The sequence below is a fragment of the Haemaphysalis longicornis genome, unplaced genomic scaffold (genome assembly GCF_048455015.1).
Source record: "Haemaphysalis longicornis isolate Haplotype H1 unplaced genomic scaffold, Haemaphysalis longicornis Haplotype H1 scaffold_10, whole genome shotgun sequence".
NCBI lineage: Eukaryota > Metazoa > Arthropoda > Arachnida > Ixodida > Ixodidae > Haemaphysalis > Haemaphysalis longicornis.
In genome coordinates this window covers 102774348-102796352 of record NW_027526204.1, presented here as the reverse complement: position 1 = coordinate 102796352, position 22005 = coordinate 102774348, and the positions used below count along the sequence as shown (strand labels likewise).

The 22005-nt window shown below is 46.7% G+C and overlaps 1 protein-coding gene across 1 annotated transcript in view; it reads right to left on the bottom strand.

Moving 5' to 3' along the window:
• LOC144159992 (luciferin 4-monooxygenase-like) overlaps positions 1-4861 on the bottom strand; it is a 45818-nt gene extending 40957 nt beyond the window's left edge. Inside the window, exons 1-2 of the mRNA XM_077691618.1 lie at positions 4832-4861; positions 1320-1469 (exon numbers count right to left, since the gene is read on the bottom strand). Of these exons, the coding sequence (XP_077547744.1) occupies positions 1320-1469; positions 4832-4861 (180 nt within the window). The remainder of the gene's footprint in view (positions 1-1319; positions 1470-4831) is intronic.
• Between the last annotated feature and the right edge of the window lie 17144 nt (positions 4862-22005).

Genomic DNA, 22005 nt, shown 5'->3' with positions numbered 1-22005 from the left:
CAACAAAAACGGCGATTTTTCCTAGAATGTCGCACTTAGAGCTTTCGCCACGAACCTACTGCAGGAACGGGAATCGAACCCACGGAGGCAAGGCTACGGGAGTCAAATGAAAAAGAGTATACTACTTGCGCCGATTTCAATATGTCCTAAGTCTGCTTATCTGTTTGAATACGATGGCACTATGGCTTCTACTGGCGATACACTAATACTACATTTTATGTGTGTCAAGCTGAATCCAAGAACATCAGACATTAAAACTTTGTTTCTTCAGCGTAGGTACGTAGATAGAATAACTGGTATATGTACTAGAGGGGTGCACGCAAGTAGGCCCCGTTTAATTCATTGCAATAAATACAGGGGCATGAACCCGGTTGAAGCAGCACAACTTCGCGAAAATAAGGCTCTTGAGGTCACGTTCCGGTCCATAAACGGTGATCCTTGTTTCGTATTCACGGGTACTGAGCACAGAGTTTTGAATGGCCTTAGGACTGCTAACGTGCCCACTAACGGGATCAACCAATGGAGGAGACAACTACCGTCAGTAATAGTGACAGAAATCGAGCCCAGGGGCACATTTTCACACGCGACTTCCTAAACATTAATAAACGCCAATATCACGTGAACGCGGCTTCCCAGGTACACAACTCTACGCTTGAATTTGGAAGCCATTTAGGCTTTCCATGTTTTTTATTAATTTTAGACGGCAGCCCCAGATAACACATTCTGGACAAAAGTTGCATGAAAAAGTACATAAAAATGCAGAAAAAGAGCATTCTGTCACCATCACGTACGTCCCCAAAAATACGGAAAAGTACAAACACTTTCCCATTAACCACACACTCAAAGGCCTTTCCTCCGAAAAAATTAACCATGTATATATACTGATAATAGTTATGGCCTCAGTTTTTGGCTTGTTTGCTCTTTCAAACGTATCATTGCGTAATTTTTAATTAATGGAGGCATTGTTTTGCTGCCTTAAGGTTGCATGAACAGCACATGTGGCGAAATTGGAGAGTAGTCTAGCAGTTTATCCTTCCTCTTTCAGAGGAGTGTTCGGCCTCGCGTTCATGTCAAAATGAAATGCTTCATCGCGATAACGCTTCTGCTTTCCATCTCTGAAGTAGTCAAACATCCATCAGCGTCAATATTGTTGGTTGTGAGTATCACGGCTTGGAAGCTTGCCTTGTAAAAATTATAAAATGCTCCTATGAATCATTTTAACAGCAGCGCAAATTTTCTGCTTCACTTAATCATGTTCAAACATATCATTCGTACTGTTTCCATACTCATTTCACAAACATCAACTTGAAGTTACGTACTAGTGCAGTGGCGTCTGGGCGCTCCCTTAACCGTGTTCTCACGAAAGCGGCGAAGTCCACGTTCGGGATAGGCAGGTCTTGCACGGTAGACTTTAGCACCAGGTCCTCAATGACCACATCCTCGGCCATGTCTTGGGCAACTCCGTTCTCCTGCGGAAACGAGATATGCGTTCTCTATTAACTTAGGCCTTTAGAGATCAGCTTGGTTCGCGAACCACAACTCTCCGGAACACAATGATGCTGGAGTGGAAGGAACGACAATATTTTCAAAGTGTGACTAGGAAAACACTCTTTCCAGAAAGTTCGTGCCCAAAGCAAAGGATGGCCCCCTTTTCAACCCGGCAGATGAGGAGGATTAAATGAGCAGGATCGAGCTTCTAAGTAGCTATACTGAATATTATGTTCTTGTCGGACATTGGGAAGCTCTACTAGACGATTGGGAGGGTGTGGTGGTTAAATAAGCGTCTTTCAGGGCTGGAATGCCAGTGGCGTCAGCCGCTAACGGTGGGGGAACTACATTGTAGCTACAACCCTACAAAGGACGGAGTATACTGTACTGCGGGCAACAAACGGCTGGCCAAATTGTGTAACAGCGACAAATGTGCTCGACGCATACACATTTTCACTGTTGTAATGGGACCCTGAGAACACGGTGGAAAACAGCGCTAGGGGCGGGGCCAAAAGAAACTGACCAGGGCGGGCGCTGCCAACTTTATCTGTTCGCGCTTGTAGCGTTCCTTGAACCGTTTTCTACCATAAATCCATGCCGGCTCTTCCAGATTCTTGTTCTGCGGAAACCGTCCGACTAGGCCTGCCCACTTTCTTCCATTCAGAGTCTACGCGGTGGCCCTGCCGCCATGACTCTATCATCCATCCTCCGAAGCTCTCGTTCCAACGAATGCCTAACGGGAAACCACGCATTTCGCTGGTAAGACATGGGCTCCACTTCACTTTATAGATATCAATTGTTGTTTTCTTTATTCCAGTTTGCAAAAATAAATTGACAAACGACGACGGTCGAGCCATCTCGCATGATGACCACATATAATGGCGTTACGGCACCTATCCCGTAGTTCTTAGTCGCTGTCTTGGAGGTTCCATTTCTGCCCGGGTAAATGATTTTTGAAACAATTCTTGGGGTACAGTAATACTTTCACCAGTCCGAAAAGACTAGGCTACATTCGTAATTGGTAATCGATTGGGGATAACTCGATATCACTAATAAGGAATGAGGACGTTATGAAAAACTGGAATGTGAATGCCGTCGCTACCTGAAAACTTGTAGATTATGAAAACTGTCGCCAATTAGTGCAAACCGGCTGTGTGAAGAAATTTCAGCACGGCTCGTATTGGCTGTGCCCGACTAGCGACATGGTCTAATAACCCTACATTTTTGTTTATTACGAAAGACCTGTAATGAGTATATCTGATTTGTCGCAATGAGTGCGCACATGAGCACCTGTATGCTGCAAGGAACGATCACGATAATGAAACTGGAATCATTTATTCAAGAACGAGTGTCTACACAAAGTTCGAAATTCCAGCAGTGTCAAAAGCGCACGTCTCATCTGGTGAGCTATTGATGATTAGCCCCAGGTGAACCACAGAAGCCACAGACTCGGCATTGCGGAGACCTAGAGAGGAAGCAGTAGGGATCGGTGAATTGGTGACTCCAGGATATTTTCACGTAAGGAAGGGCCTATTGAGACTACGGATAGCGCCGGTTACAAAGAAAAGATTTCCTACATAAAACGCACTTTCTAGCCAGGGGCACGAAATGAAGAGAAAACACGCTTATCGAAGATAGTCTGTGCGAAAAACAGGAAGAAGGCTGTCAAAATTTCCATCGAAAAACAATGTCCTTTGCACCACAGAAAGGGCACGAACCCTATGGGCTTACAGCTGCGTGGTTGATCTAATTTAAAACGTACACCCTCATCTTCCCATCGCCTCATTTGTAAATAGCAACATGCTGATGCAAGTTTCCAAAGAATGCATAATTTGGCGTGCAGGCAGCCCATTTAAAGCAAAATGCCGGAATTAGTAAAACCAATACGTAATCACCGCACAGGTTGACCATTTAAAGAAAAAGGATTTATTGTGATCAGGGTTTAACGCGCCGAAACTACAGTTTAACTATGAGGCGTGCCGTAGTGGAGAGTTCCGCATTAATTTGGACCACCTGTGAATGTTTAACGTGAGCCTAATCTAGACACCTGGGCGTTTTCGCTCTTCCGCTTGATCAGAAAAGCAGCCCCCAAGGCCAGAATCGAACCCGCGTTATCGGGCTCAGCAGCAGAACGGCGTAGCCGCAGAGCCTTTCGGCTTCTTTCGTTTTCTAGAATGGCGCAGCTAGCGTAACAGAGGTGTCGTGGAGCGTCTATATCACTCCACACTCCACGCCACCCCTTCCCGCACCCCCCCTTGCCCCCCGCAACATTTCTGTCTCAACTTCACGGGGCCGATGCCAGCGGCCCAGCTCGCCATCGTTCAAGCTCTCTTTGCAGACAAGAGCAGTGTAGGTGTAGACACGGCAGACAAGGCCGTGGAGTGTGCCAAATTCTCCTCAGGCCTCCAGCAACAATTGGACCAACGAACGGAAGAAGGAAATGACAACAGCACGTCCTCTAAAAAAATCGCGGGAATTAGAACGAGACCATGAAGACGTCGGTACCCATAAGTTACCGGTCTAAAGAGGACAAGACCAAACGTACCACCGTAAGGTTGTTTTGTAGCCTAGCCAGGAGAGGGTGGCACGATTTTTCACCCCCCGGGATGGGCTATTATCCGCCACAAAATGTCAAAAAGTGGTTTTAATTTGCTGAATCAACTCAATCGACCCTGCACTTGCACAGTTCTGATTGGATTTGTGAAGACCAAGTTTCTTCTTCTGGTTCTTATTTTCCCTTCTTCTTCTTGTTCTTCTTTGTGTCTTTCTTCTTCAGCCGATTATACTCGGGTGATACCGGTACGCACCTTTGCACTTTACTTAACGTCCGGAAAGCTCGTCTTGCGTAACAGTGGTTCGGGAGGATTTTTTTATCTTGCCTCTGTGCTGCGCCATGACTTGGCGCCCCGGCAGAACCTGCAGGCTGTCCTAATTTATTGGCTTTGGCGTGCCAAACATTCGGGCAAGCGGCAGCTCCCGAGTTTACTGAAGCACGGGCCCTCGCTCAGTGGGCCAAGCTCCTCTCCTTGCGGGAGGGCTAGCTGGAACTTGCGGTAGCAGCGGCTTTCCTTTGCTTTCGTGCCCATTCGTGTTTCTGTTCGGGCCGACGCTTCTTCAATTCCCCCTCTTCTTCTTCCAAGAGAAAAAACATATGTCCGCCCCATAGCGAGTTAAAACATGGAAGGCCTCGTGCTTTATTCTAGCGGACAAAAATTAGGCTGCCCGTTTCCCTTCCCCGTCGTAGGCATCTTTCTGGCTGTGTAACGCTCCAACCATGACGGAAACGGCGACAGATGATTAAAGGGGACAGCAGACAGGGTGCATTGAACCATGAGACTCTCACGCTTAAATCGTCCACCAGCACCACGGGCATGCCTCCAGTAGCGGCATGAAGACCAGCTGTGCGTGCACTCTTTCCTCCTTCCACCCGTGCGTGCACGCCTGCCTCCTTCTACTCGTGCACGCATGAACTGGCAACCGGTCATGTGCACGCACCTAGAAGTGAAATACACCCGGCAAAATGTCCCTCGCAAAGTCTTTCCATCCGAATAAGAATTACGGGATCACGCCGTAGCCCTATTCACGCGAATTGATCTTCAACCGGGAGGGATTCGCAGCTACACGGTGAGGTGGAATTTGAGGCGGCAACGGCGGTAGCTTTCGGTCTTTTTCTGCCCCTGACAGCTTCAATAGATTCTCCGAAATCATCAGATAACGGCGCTACAGCCTTTGGCAACCAATTGCGCTACTTGTGAAAGAGATATTGTGCTGCTTGTGAAAGATGCGACGAGGAGCCCCGCAGGAGAAGCACCGACTAAAACGGCTTCTCCGGAAAGAAGGCCGGTTAGGTTACACATGTACTTCTTTGCAGTGAAAAAATTGCATGACGATTCCGGTACCCCTAACACCAAGGTTGAGCGCAGGAAGAACTGCAGTCTTCTCGCTCAGGGTGCATAGCTTCTGCGTCTCAGGAAGCGATCGCGTGATCACCTTCTACGGCGCGCTATACTCTGGCGTTGTCTCGCCCCACGTCGTCATCGCCGAGCATGTTGTTGTAAATCGTGTTTGAACCTAATGCCCGTATGTCACGTGGTTCGGGTGTGCCGCATAACAATGAGGACGACGAAGGACCGATATGTGTGCGCGGAGCACGCAGCGCGTGCTCCTCTCTTGTGCCTTTGTGAACTACAGAGAATGGGACGCTTACTTTTATGGACGCCGGTTTTTTCTTCTTCTTTGTCGACCGCCACTAGACGCCGATTCCCAGTTATCCGCACATGTCTTGCGCGGCCACGGCATATTGTCCTCCCCCTCACACTTTCGCCATACTTTTCTTCTCCGTTCTTGCTCGCCCTGTCTCGCCTAACTTCGGTGTCCTCTTCGTTCGATCGCTCACATCGAGAGACGACGGCGCCGCGAGACCACAGGAGCGAGCTCCAAACGCTCGCGTTCTAAAAGAAGCAAATATCGTTTTTTTTTCCATTGCTCTGGGTAGTATTGAACATATAAACAACATAAACACTTCGAAACCTGTATAAGCATGTTCACCTGCATGTTTTATTCTGCTCATTATTTCAAAAAAGAGAGAACGTCACAGCACTCAAGATAATGGCTGAGCTCCGGCGGGAAGTAGAACTTATCCAACCGGCTGCCCGATCGTCCCCTTTCCCACGTGGCAGCAAACCTTTCACCATGCAGCTGCACCCACGCATCGCGGAGTTGGAACTGGCTTACAAGATCCTTTAGTGCCCGCGCGCCGACATAAGGTTTACCCTGTCCAGGACCGCACACATCTTGTTGGGGATCGAGAACACAGTTAAAGTCCCCCACTAAAAGGGCCCATCTCCCCGCGAGGGGGACTCGAGTAAATGCGTCGCTAGGGGGTGGGTGTATTGCGTTAACGTTTAGTGTTTGGGGAGTTGGTGGTAGTGAATGCGTTGTATCAGCAGCTTCTTGACGTAGTTTGAATGAGTCAAGGATATAAGGCGCGTTCGTAGCCATTAATTCTGTGTCGGTTTTGTGGTGCAGTGGGAAGAGCACCATGTTCCTCGCGTTCCGCCCACAGGTAGTGAATGCGTTGTATCAGCAGCTTCTTGACGTAGTTTGAATGAGACAAGGATATAAGGTGCTTTCGTAGCCTTCCATTCTGTGTCGGCTTTGTGGCGCAGTGGGTAGAGCACCATGTACCTTGCGTCCCGCCCGCAGTGTCGTGGGATCGAAACCAGGCGCCGGTAAGTATTATTTTTTTATATAGTGTAGGGGGAGGGGTGCGGACCTGTTGTTGAGAGCGAGGAGGGTGGCGTGATGCGGGAGAGGAGGAGTGGGGGAGAGGGCGCACCTGGAACGGCTGTTGTGGACGCCGAGGCATGCCAACGCCGGGTGACATCGTGAGTTAAAGAAATGCTCTGCATTTAAAATACACCAAGCTCCAAACTGAAGCTCCAGGAAGAGGCGATTCGAATGTGCCACTAAGCGATGCGCCGTTTAACCGGGTTTATCGCCACTCGCGGCGTGAAAGTTGGGCGAGCGGCAGCTGCGAGTCCGACACTGCGACGCCGCTTCGATAAACCAAAAAAATTAAATGACCTCACGAATGACCTCGCTTCATTTTCTAGTCGCTGCCATGAAGATAAATTCAGCGTTTTCCCGAACGGCCAGCACTACCCGGGAGGATTTGACGCTGTGGTCTGAATTACGTGGGACGCATATTTCAGAAGAGACGAGCAATGTGCCGAAAAAAAAAAGAAATGAAGGGAGAAAGCGGAATACCTTCAACCTTCTTTTTTTTACGAGTAAAAATTTGTCCTATTGCAGAATGAATGTTTTCGTCGGGCTATTTTTAAGGCCAGAACCCGACAGAGCCTGTTGAACGGGAAAACCAGCCCCCTGAATCACTGACAAAAAAAAAAAAAAGCTGTGAAGCGCTGGTGACTGTGTAGCTGCCGCGTTCGTCCACGGCTTGAAGGAAGTGAACTTATCTGCATTTCGAATCTCGAACAGCGGTGAGGAAGGTGCGAATGATGCCCCAGAAAGGGCGGTGGTATCATCACATGCGAGCACATATGACGAGGCATTCCGTGCACCGAGCTTCAGATAAAAAGATGGCCTCCGGCATCGGCGTCCCTAATCGAAAAACAGTACCATTACGACACTTTTCACAGCAGCGACAGTGGCTGTCCCGGCCAGTATACCAAAGACGAAAGGAGTGAAAGACCAAGCAACAATATTCGTCACCGCCGTTCACTTTGGCATTACAGGGCAGCGAGAACGAGCCGCCGCGGTGGGACGCACAGGAGGCAGATCTAAACCACGCAGAAGTGTTGGAGCGTTTGGGTAACAAAAGCCTCTTCAGCGGCAAAATTGCAAAGCCCTTCGACAGCACGAGACAAAAAAGACGTCTCAGACGTTTAGCTGGAAATTCATGCTTTCGCATTCACAACGCATAGAAGCTGGTCCAGTACACTCGGCCTTTTTAAAACAATGTTCTGTACGCCTCGTTGATGGCGTTGACGACCGACTGAAGCACACTGCAGGAAAGGCAACTTTACAACAGGGGTTTCAGAAAGGGTACATGAAACATATATCACATAACGTAACAATGTCTTTGCACACCTAACGAACCTCTCGTAACGCGAAAATATAACTTGTCAGTATGCACGGGCCCTGATAAAATGCATTCTCTAAGCAGGTCTCATTTTCCCCTTGGCCTTCGGTGGTGTAGGGTTGGGCGTGGGCTTTGAGCTTTGGCTGGGCTTTGGCTTTGCGCTTTAGCGGTTTGGAAGTAGAATTTGGACTTTGACACGGGCTGCATAAACGAACGCTTCTCGTTTTAACACCTTTCTCTTAAGAAAGACACTGATTTTTTGCCTAGAGTATTAGTGGTTTTGTTTACAGTATATCATAATTAAAATAAAGACAAATATTTAGACTTGTTGTTGCCACGTAGTTAGGCAAAGTAACAACCGGTGGACCATCGCGCTCTCGGCGTGAATTCCGAGAGACGGGTAAGTGGTATGTTGTGGGTCATACATGTTAACAGGTTTCCAATAATTCGCACATCAGTTTTTTCCGGCCGTATTGGCTTAGTGTTTAAGGCATTGGGATGATGATCCTAAGGACGCGACTTTGACCCGGGCCACGGTGGCTGCTGCTCGAACGGAAGCGACAAGCGAAATCCTCGGTGTGTCAAGATTTGGGCGCGCGTTAATTATTCATAGGTAGCCGAAAATGGCCCCGGGCCTTCCTTAGGGCACGCCTCACATCCCGGGTGTAGCTTCGGCGAGTTAAACCCCATAATTAGGAATGCGATTCTCGCATCCCGATCACATTTATCCTCTTTATACAGATTGCCTGGTACATAATGCAAAAGTTACGTAAGCGTACCTAATATAAAAATCCTATCGTTGAATACTAAAATTGTGCATTTGTAGAGGTGTTGGACACGTGCGAAAATTGACAGTTACCCGAATATTCTACTTTCTTGAAGCCACCGCGCGGCGGTGTGGCTTGTCCACAACAAGCATTTTTTGGGGTGCATCCGTTGTACGTTATTCCGCTGAAAGGCGGTATGCAAACGATGTTTTTGAAATCCGTAGCAATACCCTAACATTCTATGCTTAGTCTTCCTTCATCATGTCTTGCACATTTCATTGCGCTCGTAAGGGTTACAGCCCATCTATTTTCTCGGGTATTTTTAGTTCCGAAGTAATATATTTTTTTTTGTGGATGGACGTCTTGTATTTTTCCAAACGAACACACTAAATCCTAATCTTTGATAACCAGCACTTTAATATTGCAGTCGATGGAAGCTATGTGATTATTGCCTGTTTCTCATTTAAATTTAAACCCATTAAATGTACTACATCCAGTTTGCCAATCCATAAGAGATCCGACAGAAGTAAATACATTACACCTATCGAAGCCTGCACATTTTTGGACAACCTATTTGTAAGGTCTTAATGATCAAAGAAAACACCTCATTAAGCCCTTAAACTCAAACCCGTTTAAAGTATTATATTCAGTTTGCGACTGCATAAGAGATCCGTCAGACGTATATACATTACACAGATCGAAGTCTGCGCGTTCTTGTGCAACCTACTTTTAAAGTCTACACTCGTCCAATTGGCTGCGTTGCTTTCGGAGTTGCTTTCGTAAAAAAAACAAGCCTAATAATAAACACGAGATATAGAAGAAGAACTGAAGATTTGTACCTGGGACATCTTTCTCGCACTCTTTGAGGTTTTAACGCTCCGACGAGACCAACGAGATTGTGTCCGGGCCACCCGCAATATTAGGTAGAGGCCTCAATAGAAAAAAATTCTCCAAATTACTCCGCCTGCCTTTATTCTGTTTTAGGTAATTATTGTGTCTAAATGTTTCTCTTTTGGCAGCTGCCATTTTATGTGACATCGGCCGTATCGTGTCTGCTTGAAAGATCTGAAGTTACCTGGCGTGCAATCCCCAGCTCTCAACTCAGGCTCCGCCATATTTCATTGTGAAATCTGGGTTGTCGTTTCATTTCTGAAGCGATCTGCGGAAATTCTACTGTGAGTGCTTGTCGACTGAGGTGTCCCGTATATGACTCAACTTTCATGTTTCAACCTGTACAGTGAAATTCCCATATAAGGAACTTCAGGGGACCGCGGAAAATTTGTCGTTATTCTGAAAGGTCGTTTTAGCGAAAATCACAAAATTCCAAGACAACAATAAACATTTAATTGCCTAAAACGACCTACCTGTAGAGCTGCGCATCCTTGAAATAATGTTTCAGAAAAATGCACAAGTGATCATGAAACAAAGTTACGTTTATTTAAAGTAGTTGGCAGTTTTCTGCTGGTGCGTGCAGCACAAGCGTCTTAGCACGAAGGACTCCAACTCTTCCATATTCCTGTGGACTGACTCCGTGGCCGCGCGGTTTTCCCCGGAAATGTGCGATTTTAGTGCGCTGTCCAGCACATCCGCAGTCTTCACGTGCTGGTCGCAGTCTTCGAGTGCTACCGCGGCACCCTCAGAGGCATCGTCGTTCATGCCGTTCTCGCTGCCTTCTTCATCCTGAACGCTCAAGCTCTGAAGATTGCCCTCTGTGGTTAGCTCCGCTGATGTCCAGCAAGCAACCTGAGCAGCAGCGGAACGTAGAAAAACTCGAGGTGGGGCCGCGGCTTTCTGGACGGAGGAGGCCACTCATGCTTCATTTTTTTCCCTTCTCCCCACCTTATTTTTCCTCTCTCTTGCATCGGCTCGCGCATTCCGCAGAGCAAGTTGCAAGACGTCCTCTTCTGCGCTGCGCTTTGCCATGTCGTCTGCTAGCATACGACTCCGGTTGCCGCGATTGTTTAACGGAAACCTAAGAATCTCCGGCCTTGAAAATATGAGTTCGTAGTACTGAGGCGTTGTTAACATGGCACGGAAGGAAATAAAACGATCGTTATTTGGAAAAGTTCGCTATTCTGAAGTACGTAACAGTGAAATAAATTTTACATTAAAACTATAAGCAGTCGGCGTGGGATTTCTTAAGTGCTCGTTAATCTGAAAAGTTCGTTAATGTGGTGTTCGTCGTACCGAGATTTGACTGTAAAATGACAACCAAAAGCGCCATTGGAATGTTAATATCGTTGTTGGATGTGCATTTTTTTTTCAATAAATCAATTCAAAACGGGTTCTCAAAGAGAGGCCAAACTTTTTGGAGGCTGTAAATTTGGAAGTTTGTTATGAGGACCTTGAACGGAGACAGCACTTGCACTGCATTATGGTGTCATAAAGAGGTGCAGATATCTAGAGGCTGTTTGTAATCTCGGTTGTTGGGCGTCACCAGTTTCTTCATCTATGAATCTTTTATCCGACCAGACGAGATTTTGTCGAACATCAGATTTCAGATAAGTACCCGCCGCGGTGTCTCAGTGGCTAAGGCGTTGCGCCGCTGAGCACGAGGTCGCGGGTTCGATTCCCGGTCTCGGCGGCCGCTATTCTGGTGGAGGCGAAAAGCAAAAACGCCCGTGTGTACGCGATTTTGGCGCACGTCAAAGATCCCTAGGTGGTCAAAATTAATCCGGAGCCCTCCACTTCGGCGCGCCTCATCGCCTGCGTTGCGCCGGTGCGTTGAACCCCACAATCAATCAATCAATCAATCAATCAATCAATCAATCAAGATTTCAGATAAATTCGTCATCGCTATTTTGGACCCGAACATGTAACTTATTTTCAGCTCTCTTAATGCTCAACTCCCGACTCTCAGGTCTCAGTTTTCATGTCCTGCAATGAAGTAAGTAATTGTTTGTGAACTTTCCATCTTTCGGGAATTGGGGTTATAAAATTGCCTAAAATTATAACACTGTTCGCCGTATTTGTTTGAATGTTTGTAGGCTTTATTCCTAAAAGCCATGTATAGTGTCCCAGTACACAGGAAGTGTTGTAGTAGGGGGTATACCTCCTAGACCTCAGGTAGGGAGAGTCGCATTGCTCGAGCTGTCAGCTTCACAAGTGCACAACGCGAAGGAAGCTTGTTCAGTTGTGCAGATTGCGCGAAAAATAAGAGATGAAGATGACGTGCACGACTGCGAATGACCGGGTGTTTTTTTGATCATTAATGCGCCGTGACGAGAAGCGGGCGCAGGAATACGACGCGGTTACACCATAACAAGATATGACATTTTGCTTGCTTATAAACCCGCCTGTGGCATTCACGGTTACGTTAACAGGACTTAAGCTCCAGCGGAAGGAAGCTATGTCCCCGAAAATGCAGGGTCTTTTCTTTTTTGTAACTACAATCTTTAAGTTTATTTTCTCTTGCGCAGCGGAAGAATATATGCCTCGTACGCATCTTTTTAGCAAATTAATGGCAGTAATATTGCTCTCATCTTCATAGAAGATCCAAAATCACCCGTCCAATGCAAGCGGGCAATATTATTTTGTTAAAAAAAGTCACAGGCTGTTTGGCTGCAGAACACCATTACATTGCTAGAAGAAAAGCCTAAAACTAAAAATCTGCAAATGAAGTGCTATAATATAAACGTACTCGGGTATGTGCTTCTCTCAGGTTACGTAATACTCTGCTAGGCGTCGTAGTACGCGCATTGACATCTGCTCGGCCCAGGTTCACAGGTATTTGGCGCCGGACCCAGCAGAGCGGCCCGAAGTATCTGTTGACTCCTGCAGCTTGGTTAGAGTCAGCGGCGAGAGTGGAAAGCTTGGTGCTATGGGTACTTAAATCGGGTTCTTCTGAGCATACTTGAACTATGCAAGATCTGCAAGATCTCGCATAACATATATGCAAGATCTCGCCACAAGTGAACCGGAAAATAGCCCGAGGCATAAAAGGGACGGGGGAAGAAGAGGAATATGGGATCGTGACTGGTGACGAAGTTGGGTGGAATCCAAGGAGCCAGGGTTCGGAAGGCTGCCTGCAAGAAGGCTGCGTTGCAGTCTGCCTGCCTGCAAGATGTAATGGCAGCCGTGGTCTCCCGAGGCCGTCGTGAGGGCGCCCAGGGAACTAGCCAGGCTGCAATGCCGGTCGTGCCTACTATCCGTGCGTCAACCGCGCATTGAATCGTCTGCCTCGACTGTGCAACGTGGCATTCCAATGCCGATTTACCAAAAGTCGCTGGCAACAGGGACTGGCCAACGTATCCGCGTCGAGTGCGCCGTACCGCGTGCCATGTTTTATCTATCACAGGCCTATCTTTAAACTAAACTGGAAACTGTGGCAATTTTTCTCATCCTCGCCGAACTGGTGCTTGTTAGGCATTTTGCGTCTTTAGGGTTGAGTTTATTATCGAATTCTGATTGTCCATCTAACGGCCTACCTCGATAACGGCCCACTCGTCCTCTATTGATAAGGTTTGATGTGGGGCTAGTTGATTGAACATAGTTATGGGCATCTACCACACGACATATCCTTACTGCCCTTAGTCTTCCGTCTTATGTTGCGCTGTTAACAACGTATCCATGAGTGCTGGTCTTCGTCTTCTACGTACTTTTCAAGCGCCAGTATCATTTCTGAAACGCGTGTCCTGATGACTAGCCACTAATACCATCACCCCATTCAACTAACCGAAGTGCGCCAAAAGTGTGCAAATGCTCCAACCATGAATCTGTACGAAAATGAGAATTTGGCGAAGTGACATACTTTTTTGTATATTAGTGGACTCGTAGAAGATTGCTCGAACAAATCGTTAAAACAAAAGAATACAAAAAAACCATCAAAATACAGAACAGACAAACGGATCAAAAATATTTTTGCGGAACTTTCCCTCGATCACAAAAAAGATTAGAAACTCCTGTATAGACAAATGAAAAACCTGGCGGATCCCACGCGCTGGTAGGTATAAATGTAAAGCGAATGCATTGCGCGGAAAAATGCGAGATGTAAGTTGTAACTAATAAAGTTCACGGTCGCAATCCCTTTGTGAAGAGGTGGTCAATGACACCAACAGTCCGCATCGCGGGCCGTAAAAAGTGGGAATGGTCACATCTGAAAAAGCGCACGTCGTACACATCTTCCGTGAAGGCGTGTAAGCACCGGTTTGCTGGTTTTGTGTAGGCGGAGTTAAGAGTCCGGGTAACGAAAAGATGTCGTCTGTTCGTAGGTGTTATAACCAGGTTGACCACGCAGGGCACGTACTAAAAGAAGCGTGGACTGAGTAGGTCTAGTTTGCGCACGCGTTGGCGCCATACATATATAAGAGGAGGCCATACAGAGGTCCACGTCTCCATGCTTGCTTCGCAGAAAGCTTACGTAACCATCAGCGTCCGCGGAAATAAGTCCGACCATTTTTTTCCTGGAAGCAACAACTTAATCATACCTAATGCGAGATGCGTAAATGATGATGATTAGAGGCCCTCCCTTGGTATCGGGAGGTCGGTTATCACCACCCGACTTACTGTATTATTCTACTTATTTGCCTACACTTAACTAACCTAGCGGGTTGGCCTCTCCCCCCTGGTTTGAAAGTCACATCGCTCCCCCGTTCCTGCCCGTGCACACCTGTTTACCTCCCCCACCTTCTGTTCTAAATTGTAATTCGGTATATTTCTCTGCCTACATCTCACTCTCTTCGCTACTTTTCTTCCACCACCACTCCAGCCACCTCTTCGACCGTCACCGCTATGGCCCTTAAGTTGAGGCCTCCCTCACACCAAATCCCAAAGCCTCCTCCAACGTCGCTTCCCCATCGTCTTGCCGCCATCGTCTCTCTGTGCAGCCTATGACAATATGTTGTACGGTTTTGCTATCCCTGACACAGCATACACAGTTTAGTTCTGTTGCCTGTAGGTAGCCGTGTATGCCCAGTTTCTCAGACACCCCGCCCGTGCTTTAAAGAGTAATGCACTTCCTCGCGTATTACCATAGACACCTTCCTTCCCGATTTCAAGTTTCTCTGTTCTATAAGTGTCCAGGGTTTTTTCCCTTCCATTCTCTTTACACAGTTCGTCGTCTCTGCTGTTTTTACGTACTTTTTAACTGTTGTGTATACCCCACCTTCTCCTACCAAATTTTCGTACCACTTGGTCAGCTGTCTAGTCCTCTGTCTCCACTGCGTGTCCATGCCCCTTTTATACAGGTACCTAAACACTCTCGCGGCCCATTTTTCCTCCTCCATGTTACGTAGCCTCTCTTCAAATTCGATCTTGCTTTGCGCCTCCCTTGCCTCAAAGGACAACCAGCCCATATTCCCGTGTACCGTTACATTAGCAGTTTTTATATGGGCCCCTAGGGTTATACCTGCCTCCCGCCCTCTTATTTACCCCCAAGCCCACTGGGGTATGTGACTTGATGCATATAACGGAATTTCCGAGGGCCACTCCTGGGACCATGACACCCTTCCAGACTCTTCTTGCCACCTCGTATTTGTTGTAGCCCAATAGTGCTCTGTGTTGTGTGATAGCCGCGTTCCATCTTCCTTTTGCTTTAACGGTGGCCTCATGCGCTTGCGTGTAATTTGCTCCGCCACTAAGCCGTACCCTAAATATTTGTACTGCTTTACCTGTGGTATTTCTGCTTATTGAAGTGATACCGAATTGTGTCCGTGTCTTCGTTGAAATCCACGATGCCTGAGTTTTATCTGCTAAAGGATTGACCAAGGTGCGTTGCTTCGTCTTCGCATATATCCATCAGGGCCTGCATACCTATCCGGTCATCCGCCTTCAACAATGTGTCGTCTGCATACATTAATCCTGGGATTCGCTGCTCCCTGACCTGTCCGTTCTTAAAGTAGGATAAATCGAATCCCTGCCTACTGCCATCTAGCTTCCTTTGTAAACCCGTCATGTAAACCATGAACAGCAGTGGAGAAACAGGACATCCTTGTTTCAAAACCTTGTAGGTGTATACCGGTCTATTGTATTTTACCAGCTCTTACAATATTTGCAGCTAGCATTCCCATATAGCTCCCAGAGTAAGTTAAGAAATTATGCCCCCACCACTTCCTTGTCCTACAGGATCTTTCATAGATGCTCCCTGTCTACGCTGTCAGACGCCGCTTTCTTGTCTTGACAATCTAACCAAAAAGGTCGATTTTGCATCTCCGCCAACTCTATACATTGGCTTGCTAAAAATGGGTTGTCATCTAGGCTTCTGTCCTTAGGAACCCATTTTGAACGTCCCCTAGCCCACTACTCTGTTCTAACGACTGCTCTAGTTGAAATTTCCCTGCTGCATTCCCAACACGAACACCACGGACGTGCCGATGACTGGCCAATACGAGCTGGGTTTAGTCTTGTCTTATTTGCCCTTATAGATTATGCTCATCCTGCTACGACGCCACGTGTCCGGTGTTGTCTTCTTTTATTTCCCTGGATTGGTGGCTTGTAGAACCCTTCCCTTGCTCTTTGGTCCTAACTGGTTGATCAACGCCATCGCTACCCATTCATGCCCACTGCGGTATTTTTAGGGACCTTTCCCTCCGCTTTTCCCCCTTTGATCTTGCCCCAGCCTATCTCCATACCTTTCGGCCTCCCCGTCGTGCCATCGGTGTGGCGCTGCGGGGCTGCTCTACCAACCCTGGGAAATTTTTCCTTGATAATTTCATCAAGGTATGCCAAAGCCTGCTCTCCCTTGAGCATCTGCCCCGCTTAGTTTTCTATAGTACCACCTTCTGTATGTCCCGTGCGTTTCCCTAATGCCTGCACATAGTTTCAAAACTTTGTCGGCGAGTATCTACCCTTCCTTCGCATTTGCTCCACCCATCGCTTGCTGTCACCCTTTATCTTGGCCCGCACCAACAGGTGCACTTCAGCTTTTCTTTGCCCATATTCACCCTTTTTATGTCCACCACTTCTTGCTACCACCCTGCCTTCTGGGCCTGCCTGAATTCGCTAGACGCCTCTCTATAGCCTCCTTGATTTCGGCGTTCCACCAGCCTCTGGGCGTGGCAGCAGAGAGGAGGAGTCAGCGGAGAGGAGGAGTCAGCAAGTGGCAGCGGAGAGGAGGAGTCGGCGCATGGGTGTGCCGGCAGATTTTTGGCACCGGGCCTGCGGGGATAGTCATCTGCTCATCAGCTAAGCGGCCGCCGTTGCAGCAGTCACTGCAACCACCGCCGCTGACATGAGCAGAACTAACTGAAAACGGGGCCTCGTGCGCGGCACTGAAAACAGGGTTTCCTGCCGTAAAGCGAACCCGCGGAACGTGTCAATCAGGCACGCTACTCTGGCTCTACGCAATATACAAGAACTCTAGGTAGCTGCAAAGGTGAGTGCCATCAACTGTGCTGAAATACCATGGTAGGACTTAGACCACGACAGCGGTTGCAGCAGTGCCGTAAAAGCAGGAAGAAAAGTCAAAGAAAGCTTCTCTTTAAAAACAGTTGCGTCGTCTTCTCATCACTCTTGCCGTTGCCAGGGATCACAGTCCTTTGTGTGTGCTGAAGTAAGAGCAGGCCGAGGAAATTTAACCTGCGCTCGCATTGCTACCGGCCTAGAGTAAAGAGTGCCCAGAGCAATGCCCACGTCCCCATTCTTGACTGATTCACGGCATGCGTCACCGCCACGGGCACCAAAAATATGCTCTGCCTCTCTTTTGTCTAGCATCAACGAATTACAGGGCTCACTGCCAGGTGCGCAGCACCTTTACAACGCTGCAACCACGACGCGGGGTGCCAAGACACGTAATGATGACTAATATCTAGCAGTGTTTAAAGGAGCCTAGGTCTGAGCCGACTTCAGCAGCAGTAGCAGCAGCGGCAGCGATTGTAAAGACGGCAAAGGCATAAGGAATCTTCATTTTACCAAAGCCGCCGATAAGTAACAAGTGCTTAAGGTCATGCATCTGCCGAAATGTAGACAGAAGTCATCAACGAAGAAACAAAAATAAAAAATTAAACCGTAAAGTGCGAAATAAACAATCCATGTCTCACGCAATGCCCTCCCGCATAAACGTCCAAAATTTCAGTAGACCAGAAAACGTGGTACACAAGAAAGCTGGGAAATGCACGAACCATGTAACGCCTTGTACCAGCACAAATAAGAATATTTTGGGAATTCGCACCTGTGTGGCATCATCATCATCAACAACAACAACAGCCTATTTAGGTCCACCGAAGGACGAAGGCCTCCCCCACTGACCTCCACCCGCTTCTGTCCTGCTCTGCCCGAGTCCATTCTTTGAAATAATAATACAAATACTTTTTTGGCTATCACAGTACAAAAGTAAATTTTCGCAAAAAAAGAAAATCAAATAGCAAACAAAGCCAAACGAGTCCCCACATATAGGCGAACAGTAAGTACCCAAATACGGCTACCCATTGCAACTACCTGCTGTAGTAACTCGAACTTACTCGTGGTTTGAAAATTTTCGGAAATTCTGTATTTACTTTTTTGTTAACCCAATCCAGTGACATTGGCACCAAAGGAATGTTCTGAGTATGATGTTAGTGGCATTGTACTGCCAGTGTTTTTGCAAGTGCTTTGTTAAGAATAGCTCTTCTGTAATTCCTAACAGCAATACCCACCTCTTCACTCGATTTATCCTAAGTTCACCTTCAGAATGCAACTTGGGCTTAGCAAGCGGGAGGAAGCCATTCTGCATAGGCTGCGCTTGAATGTGGGCTACACTGGACATTACCTCTAGAAACTCCTCAGGTATCTTCACTTTTTTGTTTCACATGTGGCTCATGAGAAGACATTCGTCATGGTATATGCGTGGGCCCAAAGTCCACCGTGCACAGACAGAAACTCTTATTATCTTTGTGCAGGCAACTTAGTGCGGGACTTGAACTGAAGGCTGTTTTGGGTCCTTGGTCGGGTCCCAGTCAGGTTGCAGATGCACTCAAAGCTCTCTTGGAGTTTCTTTATAGCAGAGAACTGGGGCGGTATTCTCGAGTTTTGTCCCTTTTGCGTCCCTTTCAAAAGTGTCCCTTTTGGCGAGCCCTGATTGGCTAAAAGCAAACAACCGTAAGTGACGTAACGCAAGCGCAACAAACCTACTGCCAACGGCCATTGCTTAACTGGAAGTACGTCAACATGAAAGGGACTCAAAAGGGGCGTTTTCAAAAGGGACAGTTACGAGAATACCGCCCCTGGACAGAGTTTTGTGATTGAAAATTTTGGGAGCGTCAAATGACATCATTTCATTTTTATAGTTTCTTTTCTTTTTTTTCTTTTTTTTCGTCATCAATTGTACCAAGCCAGAGCGACGGCTCGGCTCACCTCACTGGTCTTCATTAAACTTTCTCTCTCTCTGTAAACTAAAAGGCTTAACAAAATGGACACTGGTAATGGCAATGAAAGCGGTTTTATTTTAATATTGGCAAGGAACATTGTCATAAGTACACGCTCGTAAACCACGCTGAGTAGCGTAACTCGGACTTAGTTTCCGTCCGGAATGATATAATAACTGATATTACCTGCAACGAGCGGTCAAGGCAACCTCCTTACGTCGTACTGATTTACATTCAGGAGAATTAATTTACACAATGTCTACGTGATCCAACTGTATAGTGTTTTAACACTATTAGAAATAGCAAATATGGCGGAACCCACGCATACACGCGGAGCCCACGCATACACGCAGACGCATATACAATTTCGAATTACAATATAGTCGCCGCTGCGCGCTGGTGCGAATACTCCCTGTAAACTAATAAAACATTGAAATTTGTTTAACTATTACGCACGCCAACTTTGACCTCTTACTGCCCACTTTAGTAGATCACCTAAAACAGGCACGTATGCTTCCCTAAAACCTTTCGCGTTGTGTGGAAAAGCCTCGACCAATGCATGTACTTTGATCTTTAACCGTAAATTCTCCTCACGTAATATCTTCCATAAGGGTTAAAGTTAAAGGCCCAACCTACCGCTCCTGGCAACCTAGGTTTCACCATTGCTGAAGTTGGCACATTCAAAAGTATGACAATTCAGGCCGGTTTTATGTATTTACTTCTAAGTCATACGCAATAATCTCGCGATATCTTCAGCATGATACTTTAGAGAAGATTACTCTGGTTCCTACAATTCCTTGTGTTCATTTTGTTCATTTTCTACTCCTCGGGCACCTGCAGATATCGCGTTGGCATATTCTATATTATTTCTGAGTAAATACTGAGGTACAATTCCTGAAGCGCATACTACTTATTATACCAGAAACCAATACAAGAAAAACCTTTTTGAAGGTTTTAGGGGCAAGCTTTTGGATTTTTCTTCAGACGAAATAAAAAATTCATGCTTTAACAATTACAACGTGCATTTTTTTCCCATTATAATAAATAAAGTTACCCTACAACGCTTTCGATAAGCGATTTCACTCTTTCCTTCGCGTCTTGAACCACTGCGAAAGCCATTGTTATCGCCAGCATGGAGCTGTACTGCGCGATTTGCTCGTCGCACCAGATACGTCTTCCATTTATGCTTTGTTTTTGTGGCTTTTTTTAAGTTGCTATCGAAAGCGTTCATTGCTGCAACTGAAACAAAACAAGCCAACAGCCACCTCATGGTCGTAGTGACGTAACTCGAGCCATCATAAAACTTCAAGACCGGGAAAGCAAAAAAAATCTTTTGAACGTGTTTACAAGTTATCTGATGGGCATGGAGCAGTAATTTTTGCCTGGGGTACTTTGCGACCACCTGATCTGACTACTGGGTTTGTTGGGTGAAGACGATCTGCAAACATTTAGGATTTCAAAAAACGTTGAAGAAAGTGTTGCAGGGTCCCTTTAAGCTTGTGACTTCTGCAGCGATGTAACGATGATGCTGAATAGGCATACCCTTGAATTTGGAAACGACACATGCTACTTTTTCTTAGGACTCCTAGGCATGAAAGCCCATTGTCTTATTGAGAGGAGATAATTCGCAAATTCTAATTTATTTACGTGCGTTGGTCCTAAATGAGCAGCATAACCATTACCTCGGGCATCTCTTCTTGCGATCCTCCGGGTGTGAAGCTCTGACGAGACTATCAGCGCAATTTCTTCTCTCTGGCTACGTTATTAAAACTCTGCAGGAAGTGATGCAAAAATTGCACAGATGGCTTTTTACTTTTTATGTCATATTTGTGAGGTTTAAAACACTTATTTTTCTTTCAACAGCTTGCACGCTAGGTGCATCATGATAATAAAAATCCATCAAAATGTTGCCTAGACTTAAACGCAACCTCGAGCAGCCTCGACCTGCACGCTTTGTGATATAACTCGTCATATTTAATTTACAGTGCCAAGAGTGTTTTCCCATAAAAAAGTAACAGCCACAGTTTTTGTTTGGCGCTCTTTGCCCCAGCTGGCCTTGCGCCAAAAAACTCCAACCATCATCATGACAGCCACAGTTAACTTCGAACGCTTTTTTAATGGGTGATTTCTAAAACTACCATAGGTTTCATCGCATCTTCGCCCGCTTCTAACCATAACTACGAAGCTGTCGTCTTCTGCAGCAAAACATAATTAATTTAAGTTCTTCAGTAGACATGTTTGAAAATACTGCTCAGAAGAGAAAGCCCTCATTCATGCGCTATGTAATAAACACTTCCGCAAGGCTCCCAAAGTATGCGGGCAATGTTCCCGTCCAATACTGCCATAAATCTGGTTCGTATCTTGTTCCTCTGCGTCAAACCGTTTGTCGCAGATATAATAAGGATGTGCGCACTTCCGGGCGACGACATCTGTCCACGAGGATCCGTTTATCCTAACTTCATTTCCTATGTAGTTGAGTCACAGTGGTAAAAAAAAGCTCAACGAGTGTAGCAGCAGCGTTTCCATTTTGTCATGCGCTAAGCATTACTGCCACATATGTCGTTAAAACCAAAGTTCAGTGTCCTCACTTATGCCGTTGCACTTAAATAAGCCCTCAAGGATAGCCAACTTTGACTGAAGATGATCCTGAGTGACCTTGGGTGAAGTGAAAGCCGACAAAACGCTTCCCGTCATCGCAATCGGAACTAGGTCCCTCGCGCTATGAAGCCGGCGTGTATCCCTTTGCTGTGTGTCGACATGGTCGAAGCGAACGCAAAGCAGCAGGTACCGATTCGCGCCGTTCACCCCAAACCCAAAAGTTGCGTTTGCGGCGTGCACACGCGTGAGTTGCTGTGGGCATTCTCAAAAA